Consider the following 16,091-nt stretch of genomic DNA (forward strand, 5'->3'; position numbering starts at 1 on the left):
TGGGGCAGCCCTATATACCCAAGGGTTACTTGCCCCCCTTACCTCCTGCTCTGTCTCTGTGGGGGACCCTCTGTGTGGGGACACACTTCATTCAGAGAGTCCTAATGTACAGTGCAGAGGACACCAGATTTAGTGTTAGAAAGCCGGTTCCAGGCTCCCAGACTTACTGGCCCATCCGTGACCTGATCAGCTGATCCTATTTCATCATCTGTAAAATAAGAATAATAATTCATTTGCTACTTATTTTGCTGATGTTTTAAGGAAAACAATTTGAAAATCTTCGAAGGCTTTTTTTTAAACCAAACCAGTCATTTTATTGATCTAGAACAGGGCTTCTTAAACTTTTTCCATGCTGTACCCCTTTTTGGCTATGAATTTTTTACATGACTCCATATATATATATATGGCATAAAATCAGATATTTATTGATAATAAATCTTAATTTGGTGATTCCCTTATTCAGTTATGAGGCCTCATTTGGGGTCATGAATCACAATTTAAGGAAGTGGGATCTGGGAAGCTCCCAGTGAGCATATCTTTGGTAGAGAGACTTCTACCAAGGAGGAGCACCTATCTCAGCAGGATTATTGTTGGGATCAAATGAGAATATTTGTAAAAAGTGCTTAGCCCAGTATGTGTGGGTCCTATAGAAATGACGGTTCCTTTCTCCCCTTCCCTTCCAACAGCAGGTAACAACATTACTCGCTCCCTCAGTCTGATTCTTAGAATTGTCTGGGGGGGAAGGCCTTAAACTTAAGTCATTTCCCCGGCAGTCTCTGGACCAGGGTTTGGACCCAGGCCTTCCTGGCCTGGAGGCCCCTCCCAGTACCAAGTTGGCGTTTTAAATATTTATTAATATTGATAGTGAGAAAGGGGGTGTCAGAGAAACTGAGGCCAATGAGACTTCTCCCGATTAGCCCCCGGGGGAGTAAGGGGAACAGCCCCTTCTCCCTTTTGTCCTCCCCTCCCCTCCCCCCCCCCCCCCCCACTAGGTGCTCCAGCAGACTCCTGAGGGACTTTGGGCCACAGGGATTCAGAGGCAGAAAACGTCCTGGCCTGGGCCTGAGGAAGTTCTGGGGGGGGGGGGTCCCTCCCCCCTCACACCCCCACACCCCAGCCCACGCCCAGACAGGGAGACCAGAGAGATTCCTTAGAAATCCTCTAGTCCCCGTCCTTCATTCAGAGGCTGAGGGGGCTGCGGGAGAGGAGAGATGGGAAAGGGAAGCGGCGACCCCCGGGAGGCAGAGGCTGGGAGCGGGGGCAGAGGGAGGCCGGAGGAGGATGGGAGCCCGCAGGGGCAGGGAGCGGGCCCGGAGGGAAGCAGGTGGGTGCGAGGGGGGGCGCCGAGCATCCCGTGCCAGCCCGGTCGGTGCATCCCCGGGGAGGGGGCAGCCCTGGCTTCCCTGGCATCTGGGCTGGGCTGGAGCTCGGGGCTGCGGCATTGTTGGGGCCCTGGCGCCTTTATCTGCTGTAATCGGATCCCAGAGGGAGGGGAGGGGGTTGGGGGAGGGGAGGGGCTGGCGGCGGGCGGGCAGGCCGAGGGGAGGGAGGGAAGGGAGGGAGGCTGGGCGAGGGGGGGGGCACACATATTCCCGTGCTCCTGGCCCGGCTCGGGCTCGCCTGTCAAACACTTCATTGTTCGCAGCTGATGTCACTAGCAGTTGTGAGCGGCCGCCTCTCCCGGGGACAATGTGGCACTGAGCGGCCCAGCCACCCCCCCAGCGCTGCAGGACAGACCCCAGAGGTACCGGCAGGCTGGGCTGGGCTGGGCTGGGCTGGGCTGGGCCGGGCCGGGCCGGGCCGGGAGGGGGAAGGGGCAGGGACCCTGCCTGGGGAGGAGAGGGACTGCACCCTGGGCCGGACAGGCGGGCAGGGGGCACAGCAGACGCCCGGCCCTGCCGGGGACCGGGAGAGACCCTCCTCCCAGCAGGTGACTCCAGGGCCCCAGCAGGCAGGGGCGTCAACCACAGACCCAAGCCGGGCCCCGGGGAAAGTTGGGAAGGGGGTGGGGGCCTTTCCTAGGGGGCTCAGATTTCTGGGGTGGGGGCCGGGGAGGGAAGAGGCCGCAGTGCTGGACCCGGGGCTGCAGGGAACACACCCTGCTGGCCCCCGAGGGACAGGGTAGAAGCAAGGACGCTTGCGCAGGCGGGGCCGGGCTGGGGGGCAGGGAGGGGTGGGTCCGGCCGGCCAGGGGCTGGTTTGGTTGCTGTCCAGGGCCCTGCACCCACCCCCCACCCCGGGTCCTTGCAGTGAATGCCCCCCCACCCCCAGCTTTCTCCACTCCAGCTTCCCCATCCCACTCCCCCAGCCCCAGCTCTGCCTCAGCCGGACACCCAGACACCTGTAATACTCAGGGCCAAGCTCCTCCACCCAGGCCCCCGACCCCCACGCCCACATTCTCAGGCTGCCTGACCCTAAACAAGGCCTCCCAACCCCCAGACCACCCACTTCTTCATCCAGGGCCCTGCCCCCTAACTTCAGCCTTTTCCGGCCCAGCCTCGTTGCCAGCCCAGACCCCATTTGTTCAGCTTCCAGCCGTGAATGGCTCAGGTACCCCGCTTTCCACAGCCAAGCGGCTCCAATCTCTGGGATCCTGGCTCCCAACTTGAGACAGGGATGGAGACCGGAGTCCTGGGCAGCTTCCCCTGCTGTCCTCCCCATGCCCGGAGCCAGAGCCTTCAGGGCCCCAGCACCCACGGGACCACCGGCCGGAGCCAGGGCGGGGAGGTGCCCACTGCCCGCCGCGCTCTGACCACCATCTCATGACCTTTGGCATTTCAGGGTCTGCCTCCCTCTGTCCCTTCCCTGCATCCCCCCCGAGGGCAGCGGCATTCAGAAGGGGGAACACTGGGTTCTGGGAACCCAGAAATCGAGGACCTTGACCCTCTGCAACCTCCTTTCCTAACCCTCCTGGCTTGGCAACTCCACCCTGTCCTTATGCGCAGTCAGGCTGCCCCAGCTCTTCTTCCCTAAGTACCCACCAGCTCCCTCCCTCCTCGAGACCCCTCCCCACCCAGGGGCCTACTTCTCTTTCTCTCAAGGAATGTCCTCCTCGAGGGCCCAGCTTCCATCCTGCCCAGTGTGGTGGGTCTCTTCTCCCAGGCTCCCCCACCAAGGGATAGCCCCTCCAGGGTCCTGGCTGCCCATGTCCTTGCTCCCCTCCCCCAGGAGCCCCCCTTCATCAGCATGCAGAGCTGGATGGCCCAAACACAAGGGGATTGTTCTCTCTGGTGGCTCAGAGAGGGGGGCCGGGTGGGGGGACGCCCACAGCCCACACACCCCAGCCAGGCCCAGGCCAAGGCAGAGGGAGGGATGGAGGCAGGCAGCGTGTGCTGAGACCCAGCCCTTCTGCCCCCTAGCTCAGGGGCTGCCCCTTCCTCCAGCGTTCGATCCCTTCCCACTCGGTCCCACTGGCTCTAGGTTAGTACAAGATACTCGGGTTGTCTGAGATTGGAGTTCTAGTTCTGGCTCCGACCCTGACCTTGAACAAGTCATGGATCTGTTTGTTTGTAAAATGGGGAAGGGGGTGAGGACCCGGGGGTCGGTGCTGGGCAGTGGATGGGCCCCTTTCCTGCCGGCCGACGCCTGCTCCGTCCCCTCCCCTGCCTCTCCCTCTCCCCGTAGTCTGTCCACCTCCTGCCCGTGACTCAGTGGATATTCCCAAAGTAAGAGGTCGGCGGCCTCTCCGTCCCTGCCAGATCCTGGGCCGTTCAGTTGTTGCTCCCCCGCTTTTGTGTCCCCTCGAGAGGAGGCGGCTGGGAAAAGGGGTTGGGACCCAGACACCCACAAAGCGGCCCAGAGGTCGGTGACCAGGCTTTGGTCTCCTCTCAGATCTTGGGAGAGTGGGAAGGAATAATCCAGGGATTGTGAGGTTAATCCCCTAAAGAGCTTGAAGCATCCCCAGGTGCCCTGGGCCTCTCTGCCCTGAGCCGGCATCCGTCCCATCGAGCGGGTCCTGAGACCCCGAGCTGAGAGGCCGAGGCAAGTGTCTGACGGGCTCCCCCAACCTCCGGGGTTCCCGGCCGGCCCGACCGCTGGGGTTCAGCTGGAACATTCGTTTCTGGGAGAGTGTGGCTTCCAAACAGCCTCCAAAATACCTGAATGTGGGATAAAGGGATCAGAGGTCGGAGCTGGAAGAGACCGCAGAGGTCATATCATCCAACTCCCCTCCCCCCATTTGGCTAATGAGGAAACCGAGGCAAAGTGTTTACTTTTGTTTGCCCAAGGTCACACAGGGAGTGAGTGAGAGCTGGGGTCAGAATTAGAACTCAGGCCCGCTTAATTTTAGGTCTTTCTCCAACCCCACTGTCTCCTGTAAAAGCAGTCGTGGATTTGGGGTGTATGAATCCTGGGTTGTGTCCACGGAACACTGTACATTTAGATCTCTGAATATCGAGGGGGAACTTTGTTCTTTCGCCTTGTCCACCGCTAAGCGTCTTTTAGAAAGGTTATCCTTTTGATGAGCAACTAGGGCTGGTTAAAAGAAATTTTGGTTGCAGAGAAAAAACGGGAGGGAGAGGCCAGAAATAACTAATAACAGCTAATTTATAGAATTGTCTCAGCTACGCCGATACCCAAAAAATATTTTTTTCAAAGAATCCAAGGGACTAACAAAGGAGGGTGTGCGCCAAAAGGGGACTTGAAAGGGATCAGCCCTCCTCTTTCCTCCCTTCCCCTCTCTCCCCAAATCCAAGGGACTTGCTCTGACTCTTTCTCCCTTGTTCCCTGGGGCTTCCATGTGCCTAGCAGATGGCTCGAGGGCACAGCCTCTTACCTCAGCCCTCAGTCTGGTCCCTGACAGAGGGGCTGCTTAAGCGTGGCCCTGGCTAGGAGACCCGTGCAGGAGGGGATGCTGAGCAAGAGCTGGGGGAAATCACTCCAATCTAGGACAGCCCGACTCCAAAGCCGTGGCCAACAGGCCGTCCCTAGGGCTGGTGAGGGATGTGTAGCTGGCAAAAAAGGAGTTAGGGCGATGGAGCCTAAGGAGGGAGTGGGGGGAAGAGCTACCTCCAGGATGGGCCTGAGCCCTGCAGCCAAGCCCAGGAACCCACCCCCACTCCCAGCCACTTCCGTCCTCCTCCTGGAGTCCACACTGGAGTAAGGGGGAGGGAATCCCTCCATGGGCAGTTTAGAGTCAACCCACTCCCACTCCCTCCCTGGCCCCCAGAGCCTTCTTCCCTCCCCTCCCCACCCCACCCCCACTGGATTGTTCTGCCCTAGAACAAAGCTTGGGTGGACACTCGATCTGAGGGGGAGGGGGCTAGCTAAGCCCCCAGCCCTTCACTGGGGCAGCTGTCACAGGATGGAGACAGCTGGAGGGGGGAGGGGTAGGAAAGTGAAGGGAGGGGAGAGAGGGGGGTCAGGCTGCTTACACAGCTGTCACCCCTGTGCCCCATCCGGCAGCGTGGGTGAGGGGTGGGAGTGGGAGAAGACTATAGGAACGGGGCACTGGGGCCTTGGGATGGACCCCTGGGAGCTGGATCCCTGGGGTCGGGGACTCATTTGGAGAATTCCCTAGAAAAGTAAAGGGGGGGAGCTCGATAAGAGGTCTTTTGCTGACAGGAGAGCTATAAAGAGGGAGCTGTGCCCCCCAAACCCCCAGAGGTGAGGATGAGGTCAGTCTGTCCTGACGCGTGGCAGCCACATGGCCCTGGGCAGGGGCCCAACGCCCACTGTCACCCTGCCCGACCTGGCCAGAGCAATAAATAACAGCAGAAAGCCAGTCCTGGAATGACTGATAAGCAGTGGGCTCCTGAGGAGGCTGGTCCCTGACTGGGTTCAGAAGAACCTTGCCAAGCAGGAGACAGAGGCTTTGGGGACCCCACCTCTAGTCTTCCTAGAGGGGTCTCACCCTAAGCATCAGAGATGAAGAAGATCCTAAAGCCCCCCTGGTCTGGATTCCTCTTTTTATAGATGAGGCCATTGTCCCGAGAAGGGCAGGGACAGAACTGGGGGAGCGAGAGCCGGCTCTCCCCTTGGTATCCTCTCCCTGTGCTTTCTCTGCCCTTGCAGAGGGGGCAGAGAAGATGGGTTGTTGCTTGCTGCCCGCAGGGGCTGCAGCCTATGAAGGGACAGACAGGTGCTTCTAGATGAAATAGCGGTGAGCACGGGGACCTGCACCCCCACCGCTGAGTCGGGGCTATAATGGAGACGCCCCACAGTGGAGGTAGCACGAACCCCCCACTCTCTGCATGTATTTAAGGGCTCGTGTGGCAAGGACGCTGTCTGCCTGGCTAGAGAAAGGCCCGGGACTCGGTCTCCCCAGAGTCAGGGCCCTCTGTCTCCCCACCACACCTGCGAACTGGGAGCCCCTCATTTGTGCCCAGCCCACCGGGCCCCAGGCTGCTGTCAGCTTTGGGCTGGTTGGTTTGCTTCAGGGGGCGGGGGATTGGCCATGCAAACTGGGCAAGGATTTCCAAGCAGGATTAAGGCCTGAGATTAAAACTGGTGTGGGGGGAAAGGGGCCAAGAGCTGGGAGGGGAGGGGCAGGTGGCAGGGAGGGGCTCAGAGCCTGGGGTTTAATCCCAGCCTTATGCTCAGCTCCACCTTCTTCAGGGGGGTCCCCGCTAATAACATTAACAGCCCCTGACACGTGTATGGCGCCTCTTGCCCCTCCCTCAAAGCACTTTCCTATCTCAAATGAACTCGTCATTGCTGGTGGGCCCAAAGAAGCGTCAGGGGGCTTTTCAGTGCTGTGGACACTGCGCTAGGGCCCAAGGAGGGACCAGGCAGCCCCTGCCTTCAGGGAGCGAGCCTTCTGACCCTCCACTGAGCACAATGAGAGACCTACAGAACTGGGGACCCAAGGCCCTGACTCCAAGAGTTTGACCGAGGAAGAAAATGGAGCTGTCCAGGGTCACGCTTCTAGGGAGGACCGGAAACCAGTGACTGGCTAGAGAGGGAGCGGGCCCTCCGGTGATTCCCTAGACCCCGGGAGTTACGGGTCTTGCCCAGGGTCACCCCGCCATTGCCAGAACCCAGCCCTGGCTGGCTCGAAGTCCGCCCGGCTGCCTGGCTGGCCCAGTGAGACACTATACTGTTTCATAATTAGGCAGGACACAGGTTTCCTCCTCCACCAGCATTAATTAAAAGAACAGCCCTAGGCTGGAAATCCAGAAAAGTGGATTCTAGAACAACAGACACTGCCCTGGGGGAGGCCGAGGAGGACTGGAGTTCACAGTTGGGGAGGACCAAGCCCGGAGTTAGTTGTATCCCCTAGTGCTCACAAGGCTGGCGAGCGGAGGCTTCCCGGAGAAGGTGGACTCTGAGTTGTGTTCTAGGGCGAGGGAGCCAGAGAAGGGGGTGGGAAGGGACCACTGACAGCAGGCATGGAGGCAAGGAATCTGAGGGATAAGGAGGAAACCAGACGGCTGGAGCTGAGGGTGGGGTGGGGGATGAAGCTGGAGCCATATCTGAAAGGGTCTCCCACAGGCCGGGCTGAGACTACCCCGTGAGCTGGGCAGGAGCTGGTGGGAGGTGCCCGGGCCGTCCTGCCCTCGGAGGGCAGGCTAGGGCACCTGTCCCTGGGGGACGGACAAAGCCCTCCCTGCCTCCTCAGCTGCGGGCATTAGGCGTCACCAGGAGGTGGTGGTGCCATCCCTCTGCCTGCTGTATGGGTAATAAGTATAACGGAAGAATCACATTTGCATGGCGCTTGGTGGCTGACAAAGCCCGGCTTTATCTCCTCTCCTTTCATGCTCACAAACTCCCTGGGAAGGCTTTGAGAGAGGTAAGGCTCAGAGAAGGGAACAGGCTGAAACCCGCTGTCCTGGGCCCCCTCCCCAGGCCGGGCCCCTTCCCCAGGCTGGGCCCCCTCCCCAGGCGGGCCCCTTCCCCAGGCTGGCCCCTTCTCCAGGCTGGCCCCTTCTCCAGGCTGGGCCCCATCTCCAGGCTGGGCCCCTTCCCCAGGCTGGGCCCCTTCTCCAGGCTGGGCCCCCTCTCCAGGCTGGGCCCCATCTCCAGGCTGGGCCCTTCTCCAGGCTGGGCCCCCTCCCCAGACTGGGCCCCCTCCCCAGACTGGGCCCCTTCCCCAGGCTGGCCCCTTCCCTGGCTGGGCCCCCTCCCCAGGCTGGGCCCCCTCTCCAGGCTGGGCCCCTTCCCCAGGCTGGGCCCCCTCCCCAGGCTGGGCCCCTTCCCGGGCCGGGCTCGGTCCTGAGGCGGGCGCCAGAACCCCAGGGCCACTCGAGCCTCTCTCCCCCGTTGCAGAGCAGGCGGCCGTCGGGCCAGGTGGATGCACTGTTGGGCCACCTCCTCGGTGGCAGTCTCCCCGGACAGCATGAGCGGCTCTGACCCAGGGCTCGAGGAGGAGCCGGAGCTGAGCATCACCCTCACCCTGCGCATGATCATGCACGGAAAGGCAAGGCGGCGTCCTTACTCGGGGGTTACCACCGAGAGCCGGGGGTAACGAGCACCGAGGCCTTCCTGCCCTCAGAGAGCCTCCGGGGGAGCTGGAGGCCTCCAGGAAGGGGATCCAGGGTGGCTAGCCAGAATGGAGGTCCCAGAGTCGGTTGGCACAGGGGAATGGGCAAGGGGTACCTGGGGAGAATGTTGGAGAGCTGAGAAGCTAAAAGCGCCAAAAGGAAGGTTCCAAAGTCAGTACGTCGGCGATGGGAGGACCCCCATCGGATCTGGAGAGAGCCTGGCATCCCCTAGTCGCTGGCCCGGGGCTCCTTCTGCCAGGAAGAGTGGGAGCTGGGGCTGGGAGGGCCGAAGCACTGGGCCAGCATCACGCCCCCAGAAGTCAGGCAGCCCAGACCCCAACTTGGGGGGGGTCCCTGGTGGCTAAGGGAGAGGGAGGGCAGAGCTCTGAGCCGGCCTCGTCTCCTTGTTTTGCAGGAGGTGGGCAGCATCATTGGGAAGGTGAGTGACAACTGTCCTCCTCTCCAAGCCCCCCGCTACCGCGCCCCTTCCCCCATGTCTGCCAGAGCCCAGGACTGTACTTTGCTTCCTTCCACAGAAAGGGGAGACAGTCAAGAGAATCCGGGAGCAGGTGAGCGTGGCGGAGGGTATGGGGGCGCCTGGGACAAGGACGGGCTGTGTCCTTCTCCAGGGCGGAACACGAGCCCCCGAAGAGGAGAGGGGGATTTCCCGGTCGGGGAGGGGGGAGGGCAGCAGAGGCCGGTTTGCTGGGGAGACTGGGGCTCTGGCCCCTGCTGCCCTTGTCCTGTCGTCCCTCCCCCCTCCGCCCCCCAGAGCTGTGCTCGGATCACCATCTCGGAGGGCTCCTGTCCGGAGAGAATCACCACCATCACCGGCTCCACGGGGGCTGTCTTCCACGCCGTGTCCATGATTGCCTTCAAACTGGATGAGGTGAGCTCCCAGGCCCGGGGCGTGGGCCCCGGACATCCCAATCACGAAGCCTGGGCTGGGGACCGGGTCAGGCACTGGGGAGACAGAGACCGTGACGCCCCCCAGGGCCCCGCCCTTCGGGGAACCCCCAGCCTGAGAAGGGAACCTCAGGGGGCGAAGGCGGCAGGAACAGCCCAGCGTGTGGCCCGGCCCCCCAGGCTGAGGCGGTGATAACCGCGGGGTGGGGGAAGATGGGAATCTCGCTCAGCCTTCCTGCGAGAAGGAAACTGCATCTTCAAAGGCTGAGGAGAGACTCTGTGATGGGGCCGGGGGGCACATTCCCGCGGAGATGCCTGACCTCCGCCCTCCCCGCTCTCCAGGACCTGTGCACAGGCCCCCCCAATGGCGGCAGCATCTCTAAGCCCCCAGTAACCCTTCGCCTGGTCATTCCGGCCAGTCAGTGCGGCTCCCTCATTGGGAAAGCCGGGACCAAGATTAAGGAGATCCGGGAGGTATGGAAGCCCTCGGGGGGAAGCTCGGGGAGGACCCCCCGGCGCTGTCTCTCCCTCCGTCCCGGGGCTACCAAGGGAGAATCTGGGGACCCCCCTCCCTACAGAGGAGCAGCGGAAGCCCGGGCTCACCTTCCTTCTCCTGGCAGACCACAGGGGCTCAGGTCCAGGTGGCGGGAGACCTGCTTCCCAACTCCACAGAGAGGGCAGTTACTGTTTCCGGGGTCCCAGACGCCATCATCCTCTGTGTTCGCCAGATCTGTGCAGTGATTCTAGAGGTACTAGGCTGAGGGGCCGCCCCGGGGGGTTTGTCCCAGGCCCGGGAGAGGGGGCAGGTGGGAGGGCCCCGAGCCCACCGGGCTGGGGCTGTGGGGAAGGGAGGGGCATGGCAGGGGAGGGGGCGTGGTCGGAGAAAATCGAAATTCATAGCGGTTGAGGGGGAGGTGGCGGGGATCAGTGGGCATTGGGGTTAGTGGGGAGCTCCGTGAGGTTTTGAGGTACAGCAGGGCAATTGGCGAGGCGTCGGGGAGGCACCCGTGGGGGTTCAGCTGGGTTAGGGGTGGAAGGTCCTATGGTCCTGGGGACCTTGTCCAAATACCCCCCTCCCCATCCCCTCCAGTCCCCTCCCAAAGGAGCCACCATCCCCTACCACCCCAGCCTCTCCCTGGGCACCGTCCTGCTCTCCGCCAATCAGGTAACGAGGAGGAGGAGGTACAGTAGTCGGGGTTGCGAGGGAAGGGGCGAGAGGGGACGCGGAAATCTGTGGGCCCCGGGCGGGGGTGGGGGACGCCCTCGGATCCCCCAGGCATCCCCTCAGCAGCCTGAACATCTTGCCCCCACTGCTCCAGGGAGATGGAGAGGCAGAGAGCCGAGGAGGGGGCTGTTACCATGGTAACTGCCTCCCTCCCCCACCCCCACAGGGTTTCTCTGTTCAGGGCCAGTATGGAACAGTGACTCCAGCAGAGGTGAGTGGGGCCAGGCCCCCTTACCCCTGTGCCCTCCGCGCCCTTCCCAGAGGCTGAGGGGTGGGGGCAAGATGGAGCGCCTGAGGTGGGGCAGGGGACATCCCTCTCACCCTCCTCCTCCCCCCGCCCCAGGTCAGCAAGCTCCAGCAGCTGTCGGGCCACCCCGTCCCCTTTGCTTCACCCAGCGTGGTGCCAGGTGAGAGCGCGTGCGCGGCCGGAAGCCTTCCCAAGGGGGGCCGCCCGAGGGCTTCTGGGAGGAGGTCCCTCCCGGCCTTGGAGCTGGAAAGGCCGCCTGGTTTTATGCCCGGCCCTTCCCATTTTACAGAAAAGGAACTTGCTCTAGAAATGGGGCGGGGTCCCTGGGGCGCCGAAGCTGGCTGTCCCGGGGGCTCCCGAGGGCCCAGGCCGAGGCTGCTCGGGCTCATGGCCGGCGCGGGGGCTCGGGCACCCCCTCCCCTCTCCAGTCCCCCGAAGGCGGGCTGGGCCCCTGAGATCCCCGGGTTCCCACGATTTCCGGGGGCTTGGTCAGGGAGGGGGCGAGGGGACGTTGCTGTGATGACGGTCCTCCTTTTGGGTTCAAAACTCTCTTCTGCCCCGCTTTAGGACTGGACCCCAGTGCCCAGACCAGCTCCCAGGAGTTCCTGGTTCCCAATGACGTGAGCCCAGTGTGGGCAGGGGGCCTGGGGAGGGGAGTGAGGGCGGAAGGGCCCCTGCTCTGGCCCCCGGCGGCCCGCCTGAGCGCCTCTCCATTCCCTCTAGCTGATCGGCTGTGTGATCGGGCGGCAGGGCAGCAAGATCAGTGAGATCCGGCAGATGTCCGGGGCCCACATCAAGATCGGGAACCAGGCGGAGGGCTCCGGGGAGCGGCACGTCACCATCACGGGCTCCCCGGTGTCCATCGCCCTGGCCCAGTACCTCATCACTGCCTGGTGAGCCGGGGGGGAGCCCTGGGGGGAGGGGGGCCCGGTGGGGGGCCCTGGGCCGGGGGGGACCCAGGCGGGAACCTGTGGCTGATGCGGACCTTTGTCTCTGCCCTGCTCCCTCCCCGCCCCTCCTCCTTCCCCCCCCATTTCTGCCCCTTCTGCCCCCTGCCTCCAGCTTAGAGACGGCCAAGTCTACCTCAGGAGGGACGCCCGGCTCGGGGCCCGCAGACCTGTCAGCCCCCTTCTCCCCGCCCCTGGCCCCGTCCCCAGCCCTGACGGCCCTGCCCGCGGCCCCTCCGGGCCTGCTGGGCACCCCCTACGCCATCTCCCTCTCCAACTTCATCGGCCTCAAGCCCGTGCCCTTCCTGGCCCTGCCCCCGTCCTCGCCCGGGCCGCCTCCCAGCGGCCTCACCGCCTACACTGCCAAGATGGCAGCCGCCAATGGCAACAAGAAGTCCGAGAGGCAGAAGTTCTCCCCCTACTAGAGCGGGGAGGGAGCCGGAGCCAGGGAGTGACACCGCGGGGCGGGGAACGGCTCTGACTCCGGCTCCTCCGGGGCCCCATTCTGCTTATCCCGACACCCCCCCCCCCCAGGGGCCAAGGCAGACGATTCCCTAGCAATGTCGACACCCATACGCATGGATTTTAGGGCCCCGGGCGCCGCGCGCGTCCGCCCAGGATTCTATCTCAGGCCACGGCGTGGGGGAGGTGCTGACCCAAGTCTAGGAAGCCCGCGGGAGAGGGAGGAGATGGCAGCGGCGGCCGTGTAGCCCCCAACCACCTGCCCCCTTCCCCTCCCCGGGCCCTGCCCCTCCTGACTGGGATACAGGCAATCCCAGGGGAGGGAAGAGCCTCCAGTGCCTCCCTCTCCGAGGGGCTCCCTCACGCAGGCCCCCCACATCCGGCCGGGGAGGAGTCCCAAGGAGGCTCCCCCGGGTCCCACCCACATCGGGCTCCTGCTGCTTGAGCAACATTCTCTTGACTGGAACAGGCTGGCTGGGCAGGGGCATAGCAGGGGGGGGTAGGGGCCAGGATTGGGGGGCACTGCCAGGCAGCTGGGGGTGGGGATGGGGGGGGCAGGCGCTCTCAGCAGCCGAGACTCTGTACAGTTTTTTCAATCCAGTTTTTGAATAAATATTCTCAGTGACCTGCATGTCTCCAGTTTGATTGGGGGAAAGGGAGAGGAGGGGGCTAAGGGAGGGGCGGGCAGAAGTCATCTTCTGAGCACATGTCCCGGGTGCTTCTGCTGGTTTCGGGGCTCGCTGTGTCTGCCCCCTCTCACTGAGACGGCCCCACCCCAGCCCTGGAGGATTTCTGAGCCCGCAGTCTTGGCTCTGGCTCTGAGCCCCATCCGGTCCGGCCTGGCTTTGTATATTTCTCCCAGGCATTGATCCTCTCCTTGCCAGGGATTCAAGGTCACCCCGTCCGGGCTCCTGTGCCAGGACGGTGACCCCTTCCTGGAACCCGCTGGAACCAATGCCAGCGCAGAGGAGGTTCCCCCAGACTCCTTAGCTCCCTGAGGTGGTCCATCGGGAAAACAGGTGTGTGGGGGTCTGGGCAGGGAAGGATGGCGCAGAGGGGTCCCCACTGCTAGCTTAGGAGGCCTCGGGGGAGACCCTAAGGACCCCAGGTGGGACACGGCCTCCCCCGAGGGGCGGGGGGGTCAGGGAGGCCCACGGGCAGACATACTCAGGCAGGGGCAGAGGCCACCTGGGGGCCAGGAGGCTCGGGATGGACACGGCACAAGCCCACCCCAAGGGAGAGAGTGTGTGGCTGGCTGCCCTCTCCCTGGTACCTCAGGCTTCCTCCCCCCTCCTCCCCTCCCGGTCTCCTTGTTCAGGTGCTCTCTCCCTGGTCCAGGCCGGGCCCCTCTGCAGCCATTGGGTTTGCTTCCTGGCCAGCAGAAGGGTCCAGGGCTGGGCTCTCGGGGTCTCCCCGGAGGAGCCTCAGGAAGCTCTGGGGGAGCCAGGCCCGCGGCGGGCAGTGCCAGGGTCCCGGGAGCGCTCGGAGCCAGGCCCGGGCCAGACGGCTCAGCTCCTCGCGCACGGGCCGCTGCAGGAGGCCGTAGAGGAAAGGGTGGGCGGCGAAGGAGGAGTAGGCCAGCCAGGTGAGAGCCACCTCCACCCCTACGCTCCAGCGCCCGGGGAGCAGACACGCGGCAAAGAAGGGCAGCCAGCAGCCCAGGAACTGGCCCACCACCAGGGCCAGCGTCAGGGCCGCCTTGCCCCCCACCAGCTGGGGGCCGGCCAGCCGGGGGGGCAGGATGGACAGGTGGCTGTCCAGGGAGTCGCAGCGGGGCCGCGGGCCGGGGGCGGGGGGCGGGGGGCGAAGGGCTGCCAGCCGGGCCACGCGGAAGATGCTTCCGTAGGAGACGAGGAGCAGCAGAGCGGGCAGCGCGAACGCGAGGATGGCCCAGAGGGGCCGGAAGGGCCCCGGGGGGCCGGCCACCAGGGAGCAGTTTGGAGAAGGCCGGCCCAGCAGGGAGAGCCCCCCCAGGAGGCCGGACACCCCCCACACGACCCCCAGCACCAGGAGGGGCGGGGGCCGGGGCCGGGGCCGCAGGGGGTGCAGGATGTAGCGGTAGCGCTCCAGGCCCAGGGCGGCCAGCGTCAGGGTGCAGGCCGACACCAGGGTGGCGGTGACGAAGCGTGCGGCCCGGCACTGGCCCCGGCTCAGGTACACCGTGCCCAGCCCCGGGGGCGCCGCCAGCAAGCCCAGGGGCATCACAGACACCGCGGCCAGGAGGTCCACCAGGCACAGGTGGGCGAGGTAGACGGCCTTCCGCAGGGCGGGCGTGCGGAGGACAACGGCCAGCACGGTGCCGTTGGCCAGAAGGGTCACCACCTCCAGGAAGGCAGCCGGGATGAGTCCCACCAGAGGGGAGGAGGGGGACCCCGCCCCCAGCGTCTCATTGGGCTCCGTCCCGTTGGCCATCGGCCCCCGCGGGCTAAGCCATGGCCCTGGGCATCCCAGTGGCTGGGGGGAGCCCGGGCGTCCGGGGGAGGGAAAACCAAGAGAGTGGAGCCGAGTTCCAGGTCTGTGCCCTCCCCTCACCTGGGGAGACCAAGGAAAGTGATACCGGGGGGAGGGTTCTGGGTTCGGGATTCAGTTCTGATACTCACAAAGCTTTGTGATCTTAGACAACTTGCCCGGTCTCTCTGGACCTCAGTCTCCTTATCTGTAAAAGGGGGGGTGGGCTGCTGGGTCTGGAGCCCACGTTCCCCTTCCTCCTGCATCCACGGCCCCAGCCCCCCGCTGCCCGGGCTCCAGGGGGAGATCTCACCTCACGCCCTGGCCGGGAGGCGGCGAGTCCCTGGGGGACGGGTCCCCCGAGCCGGGCGTGCGACAGGCCAGGCCGGGCCTCTGCCCGGGGCTGCGGCTGCTCTTCCCCGGAGATGGCACAGGCTGTCACTCTTGGCGCTGCCCTTTAAAGACCGCGCAGTCCCTGGGGGGCTGGGGAGCCGCCCCTGGGTCCTAGCAGCAGCCTGCCAGCCCTGCTTCCAGTGGCAGATGTCCGTTAGCTCTGCAGACATCATCCTTTGGGAAGAGGGGGAGCAGGTCGGCCCAATCAGAACCACGGACCCTGAGAATCGGACGGGTCCCAGAACGCCTGGTCCTGCACCTGGACAGGAAGTTCTTGACCCTGGCTCCAGGGGGGTTTATACCTTCCCTCGGACACCTCTGGGGACAGGGAACTCCTCCCTCCGCAGCCCCTTCCATAGTCAGGACGTTTTCCTTCCTGCTGAGCGGGAACTGGCTCCCTGTAACTTCTCTGGGACAAGGGGCGCAGACCCTGCCCTTCTCCCCGGAGACCGCTTGAAGCTGAGCCCGGCCTGCTCTTCTCCAGGACCTCCCGAGGGCCTCCTTGGGAGCTCGTCCCCTCCCCCCGTCTGCGCCGAGGGCCCGTTATCCCCTGGGAAGACCGCACGAGAGGGGGAAGCCCTCAGCAGGGCACAGAGACTGCCGACCAAACCCAAGCAAGCGTTATCGTGCCCCAGACGCCCGGGGGAGACGGGGTCATTCGGTCCTGCCCGAGGCTCCCCCAATGAACCCGTTGCCAAGCATTTATCGGCCACCTTCTCCGTGCCAGGCCTGGGGCTTGGGGCCCCGAGTGAGACAGGCTTTCCCCTCGAGCTGTCAGATGGAGGAGGGATAAGGTCTGGGCAGGAGGGGGTCCTCAGCTCCCCTCGGCCCAACTCAAGGACGCAGCAAACTGGGGACAAAAGCTGGGCGGACGGGAGAGACCGACTGCTTCCCCGGGAGGATCCCCAGCTCCCTGTCCCAGGGAGTTGGAGCGGGAATGGCCCTTAACCGTGATTTAATCCATCTCCCTCCCCCCTTCTCGCAGATAAGAAATCTGAGGCGCAGGGATTGGCGGTGACTTGTTCACACAGGTGGGGACCGAG

The 16,091-nt window shown here is 64.1% G+C and overlaps 3 protein-coding genes across 7 annotated transcripts; 1 reads left to right on the forward strand and 2 right to left on the reverse strand.

Moving 5' to 3' along the window:
* Positions 1-1,545: 1,545 nt before the first annotated feature.
* PCBP4 (poly(rC) binding protein 4) lies at positions 1,546-12,832 on the forward strand. 5 transcript variants are annotated; one of them, XM_051985485.1, is made up of 13 exons: positions 1,546-1,744; positions 8,206-8,356; positions 8,836-8,859; positions 8,957-8,989; positions 9,193-9,309; positions 9,669-9,800; positions 9,947-10,075; positions 10,417-10,491; positions 10,718-10,762; positions 10,895-10,958; positions 11,366-11,418; positions 11,522-11,691; positions 11,861-12,832. In XM_051985485.1, exons 2-13 carry the CDS (start codon positions 8,231-8,233, stop codon positions 12,168-12,170), a joined length of 1,278 nt encoding a protein of 425 aa, XP_051841445.1. In that variant the 5' UTR covers positions 1,546-1,744; positions 8,206-8,230; the 3' UTR covers positions 12,171-12,832. The 5 variants fall into 5 exon arrangements, with proteins under 5 accessions (XP_051841445.1, XP_051841455.1, XP_051841465.1 ...); XM_051985495.1 differs by having other exon boundaries at positions 8,211-8,356; XM_051985505.1 differs by lacking the exon at positions 1,546-1,744 and adding an exon at positions 7,631-7,729.
* LOC127544164 (translation initiation factor IF-2-like) lies at positions 1,633-7,740 on the reverse strand. Its single transcript, XM_051970682.1, has 2 exons — positions 7,642-7,740; positions 1,633-7,343 (listed from the first exon to the last, which is right to left on the reverse strand). The coding sequence occupies exon 2, from the start codon at positions 2,659-2,661 to the stop codon at positions 1,633-1,635; it is 1,029 nt and encodes a 342-aa protein (XP_051826642.1). The 5' UTR covers positions 2,662-7,343; positions 7,642-7,740.
* Positions 12,790-15,067, reverse strand: GPR62 (G protein-coupled receptor 62). Its single transcript, XM_051985530.1, has 2 exons — positions 14,969-15,067; positions 12,790-14,863 (listed from the first exon to the last, which is right to left on the reverse strand). The coding sequence occupies exon 2, from the start codon at positions 14,617-14,619 to the stop codon at positions 13,522-13,524; it is 1,098 nt and encodes a 365-aa protein (XP_051841490.1). The 5' UTR covers positions 14,620-14,863; positions 14,969-15,067; the 3' UTR covers positions 12,790-13,521.
* Between the last annotated feature and the right edge of the window lie 1,024 nt (positions 15,068-16,091).

The sequence above is a fragment of the Antechinus flavipes genome, chromosome 1 (assembly GCF_016432865.1).
Source record: "Antechinus flavipes isolate AdamAnt ecotype Samford, QLD, Australia chromosome 1, AdamAnt_v2, whole genome shotgun sequence".
NCBI classification, from domain to species: Eukaryota; Metazoa; Chordata; class Mammalia; order Dasyuromorphia; family Dasyuridae; genus Antechinus; species Antechinus flavipes.

Coding starts and splice junctions, on each gene's coding strand:
- LOC127544164 (XM_051970682.1), bottom strand. CDS start 2,661: ATGGGGAGGACAGCAGGGGAAGCTGCCCAGGACTCCGGTCTCCATCCC.
- PCBP4 (XM_051985470.1), top strand. CDS start 8,607: ATGGGAGGACCCCCATCGGATCTGGAGAGAGCCTGGCATCCCCTAGTC. Junction 10,763..10,894: donor GAACAGTGACTCCAGCAGAG/GTGAGTGGGGCC, acceptor CCCCCGCCCCAG/GTCAGCAAGCTCCAGCAGCT. Junction 10,959..11,365: donor TTCACCCAGCGTGGTGCCAG/GTGAGAGCGCGT, acceptor GCCCCGCTTTAG/GACTGGACCCCAGTGCCCAG.
- GPR62 (XM_051985530.1), bottom strand. CDS start 14,619: ATGGCCAACGGGACGGAGCCCAATGAGACGCTGGGGGCGGGGTCCCCC.